Below are 18,678 nucleotides of genomic sequence, written 5' to 3'. Positions count from 1 at the left end.
TTTGATGACTTAAAAAAAAAATTTGGTATTTTTGAAATCCAAATTTATAATAGATTTTATAGTTAGAAAGTACTTAGGTTAAAAAATGACATTAGGAAATGTATACTCTTAATGAATGTATGTTTTAATTTTTCTGATTAAGTTTTTATTTTTATGGGCAGAGTTCCAGAAAAAAAAATGTTTTTAAAGGCATTTGGTTTTATTTGACTTAATGGACTTAAAATTATGGTAGAAATTTTAGTAGAAAAAAATTGTTTGTAACTTGATTTTATGTTATTAATAGGTACATTAAGAAATGAGGTGAATAAATTTAAAAGACTTATAGTATACCCTTTATATAGTTTAACCTTAATTTTAATTCATTGTGTCAAATGATTAATTGTATCATTTGCTAAAACATTACAGGCAACATTATTGAATTTATGGTGCAGCAGCATAGGAGGCAAATCTAATATTTGTTTGTTTTCTAGTAAGTCTTCTGTCCATTCAGATAGTTAGAGGTGTAATACCTCCTGTCCATCTATTGACATTCTCTTCATGCAAGTTTTCAAGGTCATTACTTTGCAAATACTCATCCGTTTTAGTATATTTCATGATCTGGTATGCTGTATAGTCTGGATGCAACCACTGTGCAGATTTTACTGCTTAAAATAGTGTATCTGTTAGTCAGAGATTCTGCTGATAGAGCTTCTTAAGAACCTTAGTCAAAATACTTTCAGGAAGCTTGTGGGTACAGTCCAGTAAACAGCGTTCTACTGTGAAAAAGATTTTTAAGTCTTTAGTACAAGAAGTGGGCAGACTTGTGTTTTTAGTTCCATCCTGACTCTGCAGCACTTTAAGTAAGGTTAACCAAGGCACCAAGTGTACTTTTACAAGGTCACTGTTGAATCCTCTTGGTGGCTTTGATTCATACCGAGAGCAACTTACCTGTATTTTGTCGCCTCATTTATTTATTTATTTTTTCCACAAGTTAAATGTAATTTCTTACAGAGGAGCAGGACTATTCTAGCATTTTGCATTTGAGATTAGATTGATGACAATTTCCTTAACATTCTTTATTATTTAGAAATTAATGTTAAATGAATTCTTGATTTTTAAAAATTTTCAATATTATTTGAAAATTCTTACGTAGCTTTATAGACCTGTCATTCTGAGTATATACTGGATCACGTCATACGTTTTTGCTTGTAAGAACTAAAAGGAATATTGATTTGAATTCTGTGTTATTTTGTTTGCCAAATAGGGAACTGCCATTTATTTATTTTATAATAAGTTTCAAATTCAAATGTGGAAGTTAAAAATTTATTTTGAGATGTATGAAGTAACTATGAAGTTAATATCATTTGCTAAAGCTATAATGATAGCAAAAGTTTGTAGGTTTTTTTTTTTTTTTTTGCTAGCATTGTGATTAGTGGGTTATTAGTGCATACCTATTTTTATCTGAGGCACTGAATATGTATGTTAAAGAAAAACAAACCAACCAAGAAAAACAGTGTTTATTTGGAAAGGTATGGATTTAAAAATATACTCAAAGACATGAATATAAACCTCTTAGATGGGAGGCAGTTGAATAAGCGATTTAGAGTCTTGAAATGATGAAGTTAGAGTTTGAAACATGTGATGAAGATCATGTTTTTAAAGTTATAGATAAGATGGGATCTGAATATCAGAACTAAATATCAAAACTTAAAGGAAAAATACTTCATATTTCTTGATATGAAGTTAAGTGATAAGAATTTAATGGCTTTGAAGAAAATGGGATTAAATGCTTTCTATTAAGTGTTGCCTAAAATTTTACTCAAAAAAGTTTAATATTGTTAAGTACTGTTTTTTGAAGTAAACACTTAACTGTAAGGAGTTTTATGAGTGAAATGGTTAGAGTATTGCCTGTTTATCTTGGGATCTCTGAAACTCTTTGATATACTTCAAGTAACAATAGCACTTTCTCACCTGCTTGAAACAACATTGTAGGAGAATGAACTTTGAATGTGGATTTTAGATTTTTAAGAAATTGGGTTTGCACAAGTTGTTGTCTGAGTCTTGGCCTGTGACATTTTGGTTTTTGTAGTCATAGAGCTTTAAGAACTTTTCAGTCATTACTCTGTGAGCGTTGAAAGTATGTGTATGTGGGAATGATGATGGGTGATTAACTTCAGTAGCTCTTATTAATGCTAATGGGAGTTCCTCATGTAAATCCTCTGCACGTTGGCAGATGGAACAGACCTACATCCAAATAATGGAGAGGTTGTAATACAAACCCAACGAAATTTAGAGTTAAGGGTAGAACTTGGCTGGTTAATCTGGTGTCGTACTTTCCTTTTCAGTTGCAAAGTTGAATGGTGTGACTAACATTCCCCGATTTTAGTGTTCTCCATTGGTATAAAAATTCATGTCAATATCATCTTTTTGTTTGTTTTTGAAGTGAGACTAGTTTTGAGTTTTCCTGATTTGCAAATCATTCAGAAAGATACATTTTTGGTGTGGAGCTCATTTTGAAGGTGCTAATTGAAATTTTGTCTACCTTTGGAGAAAACTGCATACTTTTATTAGGAGAAATAGTTTGAAATATTAAACTTGCAGAACATATCAGACGTGGTCTTTAAATTTTATAGTTTAGTTACTAATTGCATTAATAATAGAAAATAACTTCTCATAATTTTTTAATCAAGTAAATATTTTGCAAAATAGGCAAAAAATTTCAAAGATTGTCTTTTAGTATTTTAGAATGCTTTTATAATACTTGTAGGGGAAGAGATTTGTTACATTTTTATGAAGGCATATTATTATATAATATTATATGTTATGAAAATATAATTGGTTTCATTGAAATGCTCTGAACAGGCTTCAATGCATCCTAATATTTAGTGATATACTGGGTGTATATCCTGCATCAGTTCTGACGAGGGCTGTCAAATATGGTTTTATTTTATACGTTAAGTTTGAAAACATGTAATTTTTGAATTATGTTTACTATTTGTGTGTAGTAGCTGACATTCAAATTTAAAAATTCATTTGAAAGTCTGGGACCATTTTTTTTAGTCTATTGTTAATCTGTAAGTTTTAGAAACTGTAGTGTTTAGAACTTATACCAAAATTCTCTTTATACAATAGGATAGGTTAGTATATAAAGTTCATTTTTTATTTTTAAATTATATTTCTTACCCTACATACAAATGCTTTGTCATTCTATTTTATATTTAAGAAATTTTATTTAAGGTTGAGGAGTTTCCATCATGTTGCAGCAGAAATGAATCCGACTAGGAACCTTGGGGTTGCGGGTTTGATCCCTGGCCTTGAACAGTGGGTTAAGGATCCGGCATTGCCATGAGCTGTGGTGTAGGTTGCAGACATGGCTCAGATCTGGCATTGCTGTGGCGGTGACGTAGACTGGCAGCTGTAGCTCCGATTAAACCCCTAGCCTGGGAACTTCCATATGCCATGGGTGCAGCCCTAAAAAGACAAAAGCCAAAAAAAAAAAAAGGAAAAATTTTATTTAAGGTTTAGAAGTTTATGAATTAAAACTTCCTTTATTTTCTTTTGTAGTGTAAGTGATTATAAATGTGGTTTCGTGGAAATGGAGTAAGGTCGAAACCTAAATTCCCCACTTTGCTCTCTTTTGACAATATTATTTAACAATTCCAGATACGTGACCAGGTGAACATGCAGAATAAAAGACAAATTAGGTCCAGAGTTTATCATTGTGACCTAATGTTTTGTAAAACTGTATTCAGTTGTTATATTGTTACTTAACTTTTTTTGTATTCTTATTTTTATATCCCAGGAAACTTGAATGTTACTCTTCAAGTTTGGGACATAGGAGGACAGACAATTGGAGGCAAAATGCTGGATAAATATATCTATGGAGCACAGGTATGAAATGAATTCTGTGAATTCCAGTACTGAAAATATGTCCCTCACAGACACACACAAGGAGGTACTCACACACACACACACATTCTTTTTCTACCTTGATTTTTATCTGACATATAGAGAGACTAATTTTATATTTATGCCGATCCTTTGATTTCATCATCCCCCCAAATCATGTTTGGAATGATTTGGGTCAGGGAACCAGGTGACTCCAATAGTTTTCATATGTTATTTATATTACTAATATTGTTGTCAGCAGTTGAATACATGCAGTGATAAATGATATTTCGATTTTACTAACTGATTGGGTCATATTGACTACTTATAGAATATATAAATTAAATGAAAATTATAGTAGGGGAAAAGTTAATTTCATTTTAAGTTATAAGGACAAAAACATATTTATATGTCTATATATTTTTATACTATGTAGTAGTCTATTAAATATGTATATATAGTTCAGATTTAATAAGTATATCAACATACTGTACCGGAAACCATGACTGTATATATGAAGCACACACAATATTTTAACATGATAGTCTTTTTTTTTTTTTTTTTGTCTTTCTGTCTTTTCTAGGGCCACTCCCGTGGCATATGGAGGTTCCCAGGCTAGGGGTCGAATTGGAGCTGTAGCCACCGGCCTACACCAGAGCCACGGCAATGTGGGATCCGAGCCGCGTCTACAGCCTACATCACAGTCATGGCAATGCCGGATCTTTAACCCACTGAGCGAGGCCAGGGATCGAACCCGCACCCTCATAGTTCCTAGTTGGATGTTTCTGCTGCGCCACGATGGGAACTCCCTAACATGATAGTCTTGTATGGTGTCGTTTCAGAAGGAAATCTGTGTAGAGTAAGAAAAACCACTTGAATAATTAAATAAAAATTCTTTGGCAATATGAGCTTATATAGACATAATTTATAAGTTTTGAAATTATGATACAAGTAGCAAATATATTAGTAATTAACATATTTAAAATTAATTACTGATATGCCGTTTTTGCTTTTTCTTCCACTTTTAATTAGTGGGTATCTTTCATATCATAAGGTCTTGGGGATAATATTTATAAAATCCTCACTTCTTTATTAGAGTTTGATGTTTTAAGTGGAGAATCATAACCTGGTTATGTGAACTGTCTTGGTCATAAGAAATGAATCTAGAGGATGAGGACAGAGAATTTTAAGCACTCTACTATAGGAATTTTGATTGTTTTTTTTTATGGCTGTACCTGTGGCATAAGGAAGTTCCCAGGCTAGGGGTCAAATCACAGCTGCAGCTGCCAGCCTGTCCACAGCCATGCCAGTTCTGAGCCGCATCTTTGACCTATGCTGCAGCTTCAGGCAACGCCGGATCCTTAACCTCCTGAGTAAGGCCAGGGATTGAACCTACATCCTCATGGATGCCAGTCAGGTTCTTAACCTGCTGAGTCACAATGGGAACTCCCTGAAGTTTAATGTTTAACAAATAACATTTCCTTCATTTTGGATGGAAGATAGATTCTAAATTATTTTCTAAAATGGTCAGAGAAGGATGAGGCTTATGTGGTTCTTAATCATGTATAAAGGGCCTAGAGGTTTGTTTTTTGCATTATTGTTATATAGACTTGGCTCTTAGAACACTTCTTTCCCTTTTCTTCTACATTGTTCTTTGTCTCCTGGAAAATATTTCTGTTCATTTTCACTTGTGACCGTGTGACTTGATACTTTATACCTGTTAATGTTTCTCTTAAAAAATACGTCTTAGATTTTTGTGTCTGGATTTTTCATTGTTGTTTGTTTCTCTTTTAAACTGATTATGTTTAAAGGAGATATTAAGCTAAAGAAAAATTGCTGGCCAGAGACATGTGGGAAGCCACAGTCTTTGTTTCATTCACCCAGTTGGTAAGATGGGATTCGAAAATAGCAATCTTTTTCCTCTTTGCTCCATTAAAATCTATTTTCAAGGACACATATTGGATTAAAAAAATGAAAACTAGATTAGTCAGGCTTCTAATATTTGACTCTGAATGTCAGGTAGAATAGCTTTTTATGGTTTTATGCATTTGTCTAGAGTTAGTGGAGAACAGGAAGAGTTTATGCATCAGAGTAGATAATAATATACAGTTGATAAATTTTTCTTCACCTAAAAATTAGGGGAAGATAATGCTTATGGATTGGGCTCTCTTAATTTTACCTTAACTTCAAATCATTCAAAGATTTGATTTATACAAATTTAAATTTTACTAATATTATAAAATTAATATATGAAATTAATGTTGACATGAGATTTACGTAATATAAAACCTTTTTTGTTGTTGTTGTTGTTGTTGTTGCTATTTCTTGGGCCGCTCCTGCGGCATATGGAGGTTCCCAGGCTAGGGGTTGAATCAGAGCTGTAGCTGCCAGCCTATGCCAGAGCCACAGCAACGCGGGATCCGAGCCGCGTCTGCAACCTACACCACAGCTCACGGCAACGCCGGATCGTTAACCCACTGAGCAAGGGCAGGGACTGAACCCGCAACCTCATGGTTCCTAGTCGGATTCGTTAACCACTGCGCCACAACGGGAACTCCTAAAACCATTTTTAACGTATATGGCAAGTGGTGTTTAGTACCTTCACAATGTTGTGTGACCATATCCTCAGATCAGTCCTTTTTTTATGGCTGCGTTTGCAGCATATGGAAATTCCTGGGCCAGGAATTGAATCTGAGCCACAACGTGACCTATATGCAGTTGCAGTGATGCAGGATTCTTTAACTCATTGCGCTGGGCTGGGGATTGAACTTGTTCCTCTGCAGGGACCCAAGTCTCTGCAGTTGGATTCTTAACCCACTGTGTCACAGTGGGAACTCATCACATCTGTTCTTTACAGTGTGTTTTATGCTGTTACATAGCTGCTTAAAGTCAGCAGACATCAATGGCAAATTTGTAGAAATTTAAAAAATCTTCATCTTTTTTGAAATAATTGAGTTTATTAAAATATCTCAATTCTTTTCTAACATACCTCATATTTTGGGAGAAAGACTGTCACATAAGATTTCTCTTTGGAAGGTACATGTTGATTTTTTTCTCTTCTGACAGTGCCTTCCATTGTTTATGCTTTACAATCTCTGTAAAGCAAATACCCTGTTTTATTAAAAAAAATATAGTAGTTGGAGTTCCTGTCGTGGCACAGTGGTTAATGAATCCGACTAGGAACCATGAGGTTGCACGCGGCTCGGATCCCTCATTGCTGTGGCTCTGTAGGCCAGTGGCTACAGCTCCTATCAGACCCCTAGTCTGGGAATCTCCATGTGCTGTGGAAGTGGCCCTAGAAAAGGCAAAAAGACAAAAAAAAAAAATATATATATATAGTAGAGTATTTCTAGGAACTACACGAACATTTTCATGAGATTGTCCCAGGAAAGTAGGAGTTCTGAGATGATAAAATGAGTTGTCATAAATTAATGATAATATAAATGTTCTCTGCTTTCCAGAGATTCTAAATTAAGTGCTATGTAAAATACAATAAAGTATATTTTCCAGTGGTTTCTTTTGTTGAAATATATGTAAAATTTTCACCCAGGTCAGAGAAGCTCTGACTACAGTTCACCACCATAAATTGAGGGAGACAATTCTTTTAAGAAACAGTGCTTTCATAAACATTTTAATAGCATTTAATAACTTTATATAATTATATAATTATTCTTCAAAGTAGGTCTCTACTGTTTCTAGAGTCGTTGTAGATGCTATATATTGCCCACCTCATAAATACTTGAATTTTTGTGCTACAGGATAGAAATCTTTAAGAAATGTTTTGACAGGCTATTTTGAGGGCATCAGTATAATGTATTCTTTAGAACTTTGTTTTAGGTTCTCTAACTTATGTGTCTAGAAGGAATTATCTTACACACATCTGGGCTATTAAGCTACGAATCTATTTTTTTTTAAAGCATTTCTTATCATCCAGGAAGAAGCTTATTTTTAGGCTGGATATTAATTTAGATCTAAATAAAACTGATTATTTTATCCTCTTCACTTTTTCCCTTTTGGTAGCCTTAAATTTTAGTGATAGTGTGTTGAATAGTGTTGGTTGAAATGGAATTGAATTGAAACCCAAGGAAGAATTAGTGAGGCATTTTGTCAAGAAGTAGTTTTAGGACTTCTGTCCCAGTTAAATTCCTAGATTTTAAATTAAAATTTTCTAGGAGTCTTCAGAAAGATGTTATAGGCTATTTTGCATAGTGGTTACGAGCAAACACACAGTACGTAGTGTTTAGTGCTCTGTAACCTGTGGCTAACAGAGGCTAATAACAAACCTCAGAGAAGGACTGGATGTTTCGTTTTTGTAGCTTTTTCCCTTCTGGAATCTAAGTGGTTTGCAAACACTGCTCTACTGAGCATAAACTCAATGAAATGTAGTCGTTTGTGAGGTAAAACACAACTGCTATTGTGTGCCAGTGCCCCCCACAGCTGAGCCACCCTGTTGACCACTAACAAAAGGACACGGTGCCTGAATGACATCTGGGGAGAGAGCACATCTCAAAGTTGGACTCCCTGAGAATCTCTGCTGTCTTTTACTACAAATTCTTTAGTTGTATTTTTGCCAATTTATAACCGACTGTATTTACAGACCTCTCTTGCACTAGTGTTCCTTCTTATAGGTTGTACTTAAATAGCAAAGTATACGTTGTTATGACAGTTGTATAATCTATATGATTTCATTCATTTCTCTATGTAATTAAAAACTGAAGTAGATTATTTGTTGTATAAATCAGGGAGAAAAAATACTTGCGGTTTTGGAAGTGAAGTTCCTGAGCCATCAGGAAACTCCTACAAGTTCTTTTGTATGTTAATGTCTGGTTTTCTCATTTTCCCTTGTCAGATATTCAGCACATTGGTGTATGTCAAAACTGGTACAAAATTGTCTTGTTAGGAGCAAAGATAAAATCATAATTTTTACATTAAATAGTATTGAGAAAGAGATATATGAACTGATAGATGTTTGGCTTGGTAGGTGGCTAGATTAATGAAAAGCTGTTTATCCTTCTATCTTTTTTATAAGTCCAGGACAATTCATAGATATTGCTGACTGAAGAATACTGGGGCATATTGGTTTAGATGAGAAATTGGCAAACTTTTTCTTGAAAAGATAGAAAATATTTTGGGTTTTGCAGGGCATACTGTCTCTGGTGCAGCTACTCAGCTCTGCAGTCATAGTGCAGAAACAGCCATTAATAATACTGAAGTGAGTGCAACTCTGTTTCAATAATTTATTTACCTATATAGGCTTTGAGCAGAATTTGACCTGGGGGCCATAGTTTACTAACTCCTGGTCTAAATCAGTGGTATTTAATTTTTATCCTATATCTCAGGTCTAGTACTGATTATCAAGAGATGCTGGCCATGTTATTTGTATATATTCTGTTATGTTCAGGTATTGACTCATGTTGAGATGAATATTTTTAAAATTATTTGTTTATTCATTTTTACAGCCGCACCTGTGACATATGGAAGTTCTTAGGCTAGGGGGCAAATTGGAGCTGTAGCTTTTGGCCTACACCATAGCCGCAGCAACCCTACATCTGAGGCACATCTGCAAGCTACATCACAGCTTGCAGCGATGCAGGATCGTTAACCCAGGAATTGAACCTGCATCCTCACGGACACTATGTTGGTTTTTTTTTTTTTGTCTTTTCTAGGGCTGCGCTTGAGACATATGGAGGTTCCCAGGCTAGGGGTCTAATTGGACCTGTAGCCGCCGGCCTACGCCACAGGCACAGCAACACGGGATCCTTAACCCACTGAGCGAGGCCAGGGATTGAACCCAAAATCTCATGGTTCTTAGTCGGATTGTTAACCACTGAGCCACGACGTGAACGCCTACGTTGCATTCTTAACCTGATGAGCCACAGTGAGAACTCCTGAGATGAATATTTTAATATATTAACTAGAAGGGTTCTAAATTCTGAAGATTTTAAGGTTTAAGAGGCTCATAGGTCAAGACTCAGTTTATGAGAGTATAAACTACCTCAAAGTTGTCTTCAAAATGTGATTCATATTAGTTCAGAATAATAGCAGGAAAAGTTCCCAGCAATTATGTAGGATGTTAGTTTTAAAGTAAGTTTATTTTTATTATTATGCTTAATCGCTCAGGCCTGGCAGGTATCATATAGGTGGGTGAGGACTGCAGTCCAAAGGCAATCTGACAGAGCTCTTCTAGGACAGAGCTCTTTTAACGTAATATGTTGTATCGCTCATGTCAACTGGGGTTGGAGTTAATAGATTGAATACTGGCTTTGTTGAGAGGCCAATTCCGAGACATTATTCTTAATAAGAAAAGTGGGAATATGCTCATTTTTCAAATACTTCTGCGCTGGGCATTATTTCAGAGTATTTGGGGAGACAGACAAAAATAGATTTATAAGTTCCTGAAATAAATCAGAGATGTGATTTTGCATAAAAATTGTAGAATAATTGAACTGAAAGAAATCTTAGAGACTGTTTTACTCTGTGATTAATTTTAGAGGCAAACTACCTGAGACCCAGAGAAGCTGAATGACTTGGGGGCCAGTGTAGTTTAATAAAAGAACATGTGATTTATATAAATTAAACCATCATGCTGTATGCCTGAAACTTGTTCAGTGATGTATGTCAATTATTTCTCAATAAAACTGGAAAAAAAGAGCATAGTACTGGAAGGTCATAATAATAGTAGGCTTATACCGGTTTGGGAGAGTCAATTGTTAACTTTTTGGAAATTTTTGTGAGCTGATTGTCAAATACATTCATGATTAAAAATTATGTATAAACTCATAAATTATATTAAAAAAGATTTGTATGATCTAAATGCATCAGTCATTAATTATTTTACTATATATTTCTGTGATTCATGCTGTTGTGGTTATTTATGTTGAGTATATCTGTATAGCGGAAATGCTGTGTAGTGGTGTCCCACCTAAGTGTGTTCAGTCAAGTGACACTGGTAGCTTGAAAATGGCCACAGGTAAGTGCATTGCAGAAATTGGCAAATGCTACAGATAACACTCTCTCTTCCTTTCCTCAAGGCTGCTCTGCCTGGAACTGGTTGAGTAATGTTTATCATTGGCCATGCCTTCTGTGTTATACACTTGTCTATGTGCCTGGCTTTTTTGCAAGACTGAGGGTTCTTTGAGGTTGGAGTTCATATCCCTGGTACTAGCACAATGCTTGGCATATAGTTGGTAGACAAATGTTTGTAGAATGAATGAGTGGACTTTATATTCATTCAGTCCTTGATTCAGATCCTGGCTCCATGTGACTTCATGTTTACTAGTAAAAAGAGGATAATAATACCAGTCTTGGATGATTGTTGTGGGGATTATTGAAAAGATCCAGGTATCTGTTTGGTAAATAGTAGGTGTAAAAAAGTAGTCAGCATTTATGATTAAAACTTAAGGAGATAAAAATACCATTAGGGTTCAGACTTATGTGCAGAGCTTTGTATTAAGTGTTTGACCACAGATTGGATGAGAGTCAAGAATGTGGCACTGTTATTTTTCTGTGTGTACATACTTCTTCTCCTTCCCACACAAAATAATAGGATATATTAAAAAGAATATGATCTATAAGAGGCAGGAAGCAATCCCTCTGTTATATTTGGCTTTGTTCAGGCTCTTATTACAGTATCATGTCCAGTTTTACATTGCTTATTTTAAAGAGGATGTCAAAAAACTGTATGTAGCATGTCCTGGGAAGAACCAACAACTGTGGTTAAAGGGATAGAAAATAGGTCCTTTGAGGCGAGTTTAAGGAATTGAGTTTGTTTATTCTGGAAAGGAGATGGTAAAGGAGTTACTTAACTATCTTCAAGTACATGAAGGGTTATTACAAGTAATACGCTCTCACGTTGTTCTCCAGATGCACAGAGAACCAAAAGAGGAAATCGACTTATTTAAAGAAAATTGTGTTAAACACTGAAATTGACTATCAAGGGATGTCATGGAATCTCCATTTTTGAAAGTATTTAAAAAGGAGAGCAGCAGATGGTTATTTACAGAAAGGTTTAAATGTTTGACTTCATGGAAGTGACAAGCAGAATAGTAGACCTTGTAGCTTTTTCCACCTCTGTGATAGGATTTTCTTTTATTTGTTGTAACTTACCAAGTATATCCCAGATATCTTATTGGGGGACCACTTACAATATGCTAAAATTATTCTTTAGCTTGCCTTGTATCTTAATTGCTGGATTTATCTTGAATGAAAACATTTAGTATTATCTGTCTGCTAATAACCAAATTGAAATCAGATACAGTCCATGTTTGTATTTTTACTCTGGACTAGACATATCTATTACTTAAGAATATTCAGTATTAGTAATTTTTTTAAAGTGGCATATTAGAAATGTTCTCTAATTCTTGTGACAGGGAATCCTTTTGGTATATGATATTACAAATCATCAAAGCTTTGAGAACTTAGAAGATTGGTATTCTGTGGTGAAGAAAGTGAGTGAGGAGTCGGAAACTCAGCCACTGGTTGCCTTGGTGGGCAATAAAAGTAAGTTATTAATGTTTACTTATGTATAGTAAAGTTTATCTGCTTATCCTGTAGTTTTTATTCCTAAAAAAATTTTCGTGTTTGGAAACATAAATAGATACTGCTTTCTTGGAGTGTGCAGGTTGCTTGAGGACAAAATTCCTAAAGATGTGTACAATCTTTTCAATAACAGTTTTGATGCTTGATCTGTCGTAACTGCTCTGCCGCTTTGACCAATTCCTTGTTAAGGTAAGTTCTGTTCTGACAGTGTATGTTTTGGCTTCCTGTGGTCGAAGGAAGCAGTGTGGACCATTAAGAACAGCAACACAGCTGCAGATTTTATGATATTGCACTGCAGCTTCAGCTCTGTCCCAGAGATATATTCAGAGATACATTTCATTAAACGGTACCCTGTTCTAGGGAAGAAAGCAGTGTTTGCATGGAATTTTGTGTGCATTGTTCCTTGTTCTCCTCTCTTTTCTGAATTTTTGAGGTTCTTAAGTATGTATATATATATTTTTTGGAGAAAGAGTGTATTGGGGAGGAGCATGCCTAGTAAAAACAATGGGTAAGTAATTTTTGAGATCTGTCTCTTGGGCCATAATATTCAGCATGTAAAAATTGTGAGACCGAATTTAGTGCAGGATTGTTATTTGGTTCACAGTCCTGCAGTGCAGTTACCCTAGAAAAGAGAACCTTAATAGGGTCTTCAAATATGTACAATATGATGATATGACCAAATCTTCTACAACTTATTTGAGGTCAGAGGAAGAGAAAATGAATTTAAATTATACCACAGAGAATTCAGGTCAGGAACCGTTTCCTGACTATAGGCATTGTTAAATCAATACCCAAGTATACTACCAAGAGAATTATCTTCTCCAAAAGTCTTTAAAAATATAGTGCACTTTTTGTCTGTAATTGTTTAGGAAATAGTACTTCCTGAAGGACCAAACCACGATTTCTTCATTATGTGGTTTTGTATACTTAAGATGAACATTTAATAAATCCAAGCCTTACTTTAATACCATTACAAAACAGGTGTGAATATCATTTCTCTGAAGAGTTAAAAATATAAATTTTATAATACTTTCTAGCAAACGGTATTATATATCACAAAATGAATGGCATGGGTAAATGATACAGGTTTTTTTTAAGCTTTAGTTAAATTTGGCTCGTCTGTTTTATAGATCTAATTGAGTGAATCAGATACTTTTCAATTCATTGAACTCTCCCTTTACAAATCAGAAGATTTGATGACCTTAAGTTCTATTTCTTAGTGCAACTTTTCATTTTAGGAGATCATTTCTTAGTCATTTGTCATGTCACCAAAGCATTGGTTGTATTATAGTTAAATTTGTGCTTTATCGGAGGTTTCCCTTTACCTTTTGGGAAATTTTAGAGTAGGGGAACGGTAGGGGCTGGGATTTGTTTTAATTTCTTTCAGGATATAATCTACCACATGGAGTAATGGTGTAGTGGTGCATAATTATATACAGTGTGTGTTTATGGTATCCTGTGAGGCATCTGTCATTGGTTACTGTCCAAGACAGGATGTTAGACTAGATGGACTATTGGGCTGTGCTGGTGATGCCATTCCTAGGTTTTAAAAACAAATATTTATATAAGTTACATGAATTTATGCAAAAAATTATTGCTGTGTTATGTTTGAGACTTAGTAGCATGGAAGTCAAAAGAATTTTTTCACTTTTGGCTTAGCTCTAATTCTTTTCCTGTATTCATAATACTTTCTTTCAGAATGAGATCATATAATACAGTATGTAGTCACACAGAATGTCATATATGTAAAATTAAGCAATTATAGATGAACATTTTCCTGGATATTATTTACGGTAATCTGTCACTGGCCTAGTTTCATATGATCATTTTGATCATGTAGTGAATGATCTTACAATTTGTGTTTCCAAGTTAATGTTGCGTTAGAGTAGTATGCATGCATTTTCTTTTGGGGGGATATAAACATATTAAAAAATAGCCTTTATGGAGTTCCCCTTGTGGCACAGTGCAAACAAATCTGACTAGGAACCATGAGGTTGCGGGTTTGATCCCTGGCCTTGCTCAGTGGGTTATGGATCTGGCGTTGCTGTGAGCTGTGGTCTAGGTTGAGAATGCAGCTCTGATCCTGCGTTGCTGTGACTCTGCCCTGGGACGTCGGCTACAGCTCTGATTTGACCTCTAGCCTGAGAACCTCCATATGCCTCGGGCGCAGCCCTAAAAAGACAAAAACAAACAAACCAAAAAACCCAGCCTTTACATACTTTGTTAAAGGCAAAGCCAAAGAAACACAATGGGAAGACATTTGAAACTGGATTATTATGATCACTATCTACCGAGTCATCTTCTACCGAAATGTGCTCTTAAAAATTCAGTTTTATGTCCTAGTCTTTTCAATTTGAGTAGAAAGCGTATATTGAAAAGGAGTATGTGTAGGCTATGAAAATACTGTCTCTTACAGCCACCTTTTTAGTCAAAGTTTAGCAAAAGGATGGGATAGAGAGAAAATGTCCATTCAATGTGTTTGTCTGTGAATTTGTTCCATAGAAGGAGCTTATAATTAGCAAGTTATAAAATCATTTGCTTTCTATTAAAATACAGTAAACACAGAAATTTGGGCTGAGGATTGAGGATAGTTTTAGGTAAAGACGAATTGTGGGTTTATTTTTGTAAAAGTTGCATTTTATTGTGGTTAAATATAAAGAGTAACTAAAGTACGTTACTGATACAGCGAGCAGAGGAAGAGACTTGCTTTAATGAAATAAGATTGATAATGAGTAAGGTAATTGTTTCAGTTTATAATGCTCTAATGTGAATAATGCATCTGACCCTGGAACAACACAAGGGTTAGGGACATGGTTCCTTCCTGCAGCCAAAAATTCACATGTAACTTAAAGTCCTCTCTCTATAAATGTGGTTCCTCTTTACCCACGGGTCTAAATTGATGGATTGAACCAACATTGGATCATGTAGTACTGTAATGTTTATTTTTGGAAAAACAGCCTTTACATACTTTGTTATGTAAAGTGTACCTGTGCTGTTCAAACTCATGTTGCTCAAGGGTCAACTGTACTTAAATTATTGTATATTCAATTCTAAAAGGCGATGAAATATTAGTGTTCTTTCTTTGTACTATTTATTTTAAATGAAGAATCAAGTGTGGTTAAGATCAGTTAGAAAGATCAACAGATTCAAATTAGTAGAGCTGAGGTAGGTATTTTACAAAAGTAGCCTGAAGAAAATTGTTCCTAGAGAATTTCTTTGGTACCACTTAATTCCTTGTTTTTTACTGTGCTAGTTCTCTGTGTGTTGGGTTGGACATTCATTCAGCAAACATTTTTTTTTTTTTTGGTCTTTTTAGGGTTGTACCCACAGCATGTAGAGGTTCCCAGGCTAGGGATTGACTTGGAGCTGCATCTGCCGGCCTTCGCCACAGCCACAGCAACGTGGGATCTGAGCCGCATCTTTGACCTACACCACAGCTCATGGATCTTTAACCCAACTAGCAAGGCCAGGGATTGAACCCGAGTCCTCATGGATACTAATTGGGTTTGTTAACTGCTGAGCCATGATGGGAACTCCTCAGCAAACATTCTTGAGTGCCATACGTGTATTTAACTAGCCATTGTTAACTTGCACAAAATTTGAACCAAAGAGAGTGCAAATACCAAATGATTGGTTTTAATTTTATTCTCTTTCTCTTCATCTTCAAGTTTTGCGAAAATCTGACTTTCGTTTGCATTGTTTGATTGTTGAGATTAATAAGTACAGTTATGTTCAGATTTTCATTAGAAGGTCATACTTTTCCCTAGTGAGGTAAAAAATTATTCCTAGTGACTTTCAAAATGGGAAAGAAGGTGAGTCGTCTACCTTATCCTGTGTGTTTTATGGAAGTTCATTGACGTTTGAGGATGTCTGCAGTCCCTCACACTGCAGTGCGATGTCTGACAGGCTGCAGGGACAGCCGCATAAGCGCCTGGAAGCAATGGTGTTGCCACCTAGGGCAGCTTCTGCAATTCAGGGAACCAAACCCACCAAGCCTAAAATCTGGTTTTCTGGCTCTCTCAGCCTTGAGGCACTCTCACTTGATCAGAGGCTGTGCTGCAGAGCCTCAGAATTTTCAATATATGTATACCTATTACGGGCTTATTGCAGGTGGACCTGACCATGGCCTAACACATCGTCATCTTCTCTCTTGTGAGCTATGGCGCTATCTTCCTGACTGTTTTTCCTGCTGCTGGCTTTGCTGTCATATAATCCAGTTCCCAAATGGACATCATAATACTCGCCTTTTCTGTAAAAAACCCTCTAGTTTCTCACCACACTTAGAATGAAATCCAAACTCCTTATCCAAATTTATCGAGCACTAGGTGATCTGGCTCCTACCTGCCTCTCAGACCTCATTTTCTACTAAATACTCTCTTGTTCACTATATGTGTAAGGCACATTTGTCTTTTTTTCTGTTCCTAAAATAGTCCAGGTTAATTTGTATGTTAGGGTTCCTTCTGTTTGATATGCTTTTCATTCTGGTCTCTGCTTGGCTGGCTCCATTTTGTCATTTGGATCTCATCTTAAATGTCATCTCCTTAGAGTTGCCTTCCTTGACCACTCAAATCTAAAATGAGTCATCAAGTCCCTTTCCTTCAGGACACTCTGTTTCAGTTATCTGCATAGTCTCAGTGTCATCTCATATTGTTTCTTGTTTGTTTCTTGTCTGTCTTTATCCACTAAAACTTAACCTCTGTGAAAGCCAAGGACTTCATCACTTAGAATAGTGCTTGAATGAATGAATAAAAGCCTTTTTATGAAGACTCTGTTAAAATTAGAAGTGTTTATGGCCTAGGATGTGTTATTCAGGAAAAATGGTTTTCTTAATAGGGAAAAATACATACATAGATATAGGGAATCTATTAAGAATTTTGCTTCATTTTTCTAATTTGTGACTTTTACTTAATGGTAGAAACCTACACTTTCAACTTTTTATTTGCAAATTAAAAAATTTTTGTGCTTAATTAAAAAATCATGATCTGTACTCAAATACAATTTTAATTTTTCTTTTAGTATTTCAGGGAAGGTTCAGATTAAAATGAACTGAATAATCAGGAATATTATTTTTTTAAAGCTTAATTTTATGTTCAATCCATGTTTTATAACCATGTGGCATTTTAATTTGTCATTTTGTTATTTTCTATCTCTAAGCTGTTATGTTTTCCTACTATCTGATCCATCACCTAGTTTCTCCCTTGACTAGCTAACATTCTCAGTTGGATAGATTGTAAACAGAAATTAACAGGGTTGCATAGGAGCTGCCCCCTTCCTGATTTATAGCTTCTTAGTTAGTGGAGGGGTGGTAGTTATCAGTAACTTGTATTGGGAGTAGGAATAATCACGCTCCAGTACAGAGTGGATGGATGAATGATTTCTACTCTTAAAGATATTAAACAGATCCTTTCCCAAATAAAGACTAATAACTCAGATTTTTAAACAATCTTCATGACAGATGAGGGCATAGAGAAGAGTGCATCAACACTAATTAACAATGTTGAGTGTATATTCTTCTTAGCAGTGATTGATTGTTCTTGGAGTACTATCTCTGCCCAGGAAGTGATGTTTTACACTGTGAGGTTTAAAGGTTACATTTTAATGTACCCTCTAAGTTGTGTTCCCTGAACTCGGTGGAAATGTATTAGTAAAACAAGTAAATTTTAAGTTGAAAATTTTCCTGATGCTCTCAGTAAAATTATCACAAGGCTTTAAAAAAAACCCCATTCTTTATTCTTAGTACTAGAGGAGTATAAGAGAAGATGGTTATATGTCTAGCTTTAAGAACTTCATTGGAATTTACATGAAAGTGCTTGCCTATGCTGTGACTCTTTTGGATGTTCAAAAATTCTTATTTTATCTGGAGAGTGAAAATGTGAAACTATGAAGTAGGTAGCATTTACTTTGATTCCTGTTTTTAAGGATTCATCTCAGCTTCTATAAAATTTATCATCTACAATATTATGACAATGTGAACGAGTGAGTTATTATTACCAGTTTGCTTAAGAGAGTTTACAATTTATAAACAAAAACTGTTCTGAGGATTTGAAAAGTTCTTTCTGTTTATACAGTCTGCATTAAAACATTCTTCCCCTTCCCCATTTGTTTTAATACTTTGGTTGTTTTTGTTCTGGGAATAGTAATCCCAGAGTATCAGATCCAAGTGTCTTTTTCAGATGGATCTAACAGCTCTATTACTATTGCTTTTTTTCTTTTTCCTCTCTTTACATGTAAATTTGTCAAATAGAGCAATGATTATTTACCTCCTAGAGGGAT

The 18,678-nt window shown here is 35.1% G+C and overlaps 1 protein-coding gene across 3 annotated transcripts in view; it reads left to right on the top strand.

Annotated features, from left to right (window-relative positions):
- RAB28 (RAB28, member RAS oncogene family) overlaps positions 1-18,678 on the top strand; it is a 170,707-nt gene that overhangs the window by 6,434 nt on the left and 145,595 nt on the right. For all 3 annotated transcript variants that reach the window (XM_047798053.1, XM_047798051.1, XM_047798052.1), the window contains exons 3-4: positions 3,782-3,870; positions 12,237-12,366. In XM_047798053.1, the coding sequence (XP_047654009.1) occupies positions 3,782-3,870; positions 12,237-12,366 (219 nt within the window). The remainder of the gene's footprint in view (positions 1-3,781; positions 3,871-12,236; positions 12,367-18,678) is intronic.

This window comes from Phacochoerus africanus, chromosome 10 (genome assembly GCF_016906955.1).
Source record: "Phacochoerus africanus isolate WHEZ1 chromosome 10, ROS_Pafr_v1, whole genome shotgun sequence".
Classification (NCBI taxonomy): domain Eukaryota; kingdom Metazoa; phylum Chordata; class Mammalia; order Artiodactyla; family Suidae; genus Phacochoerus; species Phacochoerus africanus.
The sequence above is the reverse complement of the archived record's forward strand: the minus strand, read 5'-3'. Positions and strand labels throughout refer to the sequence as shown.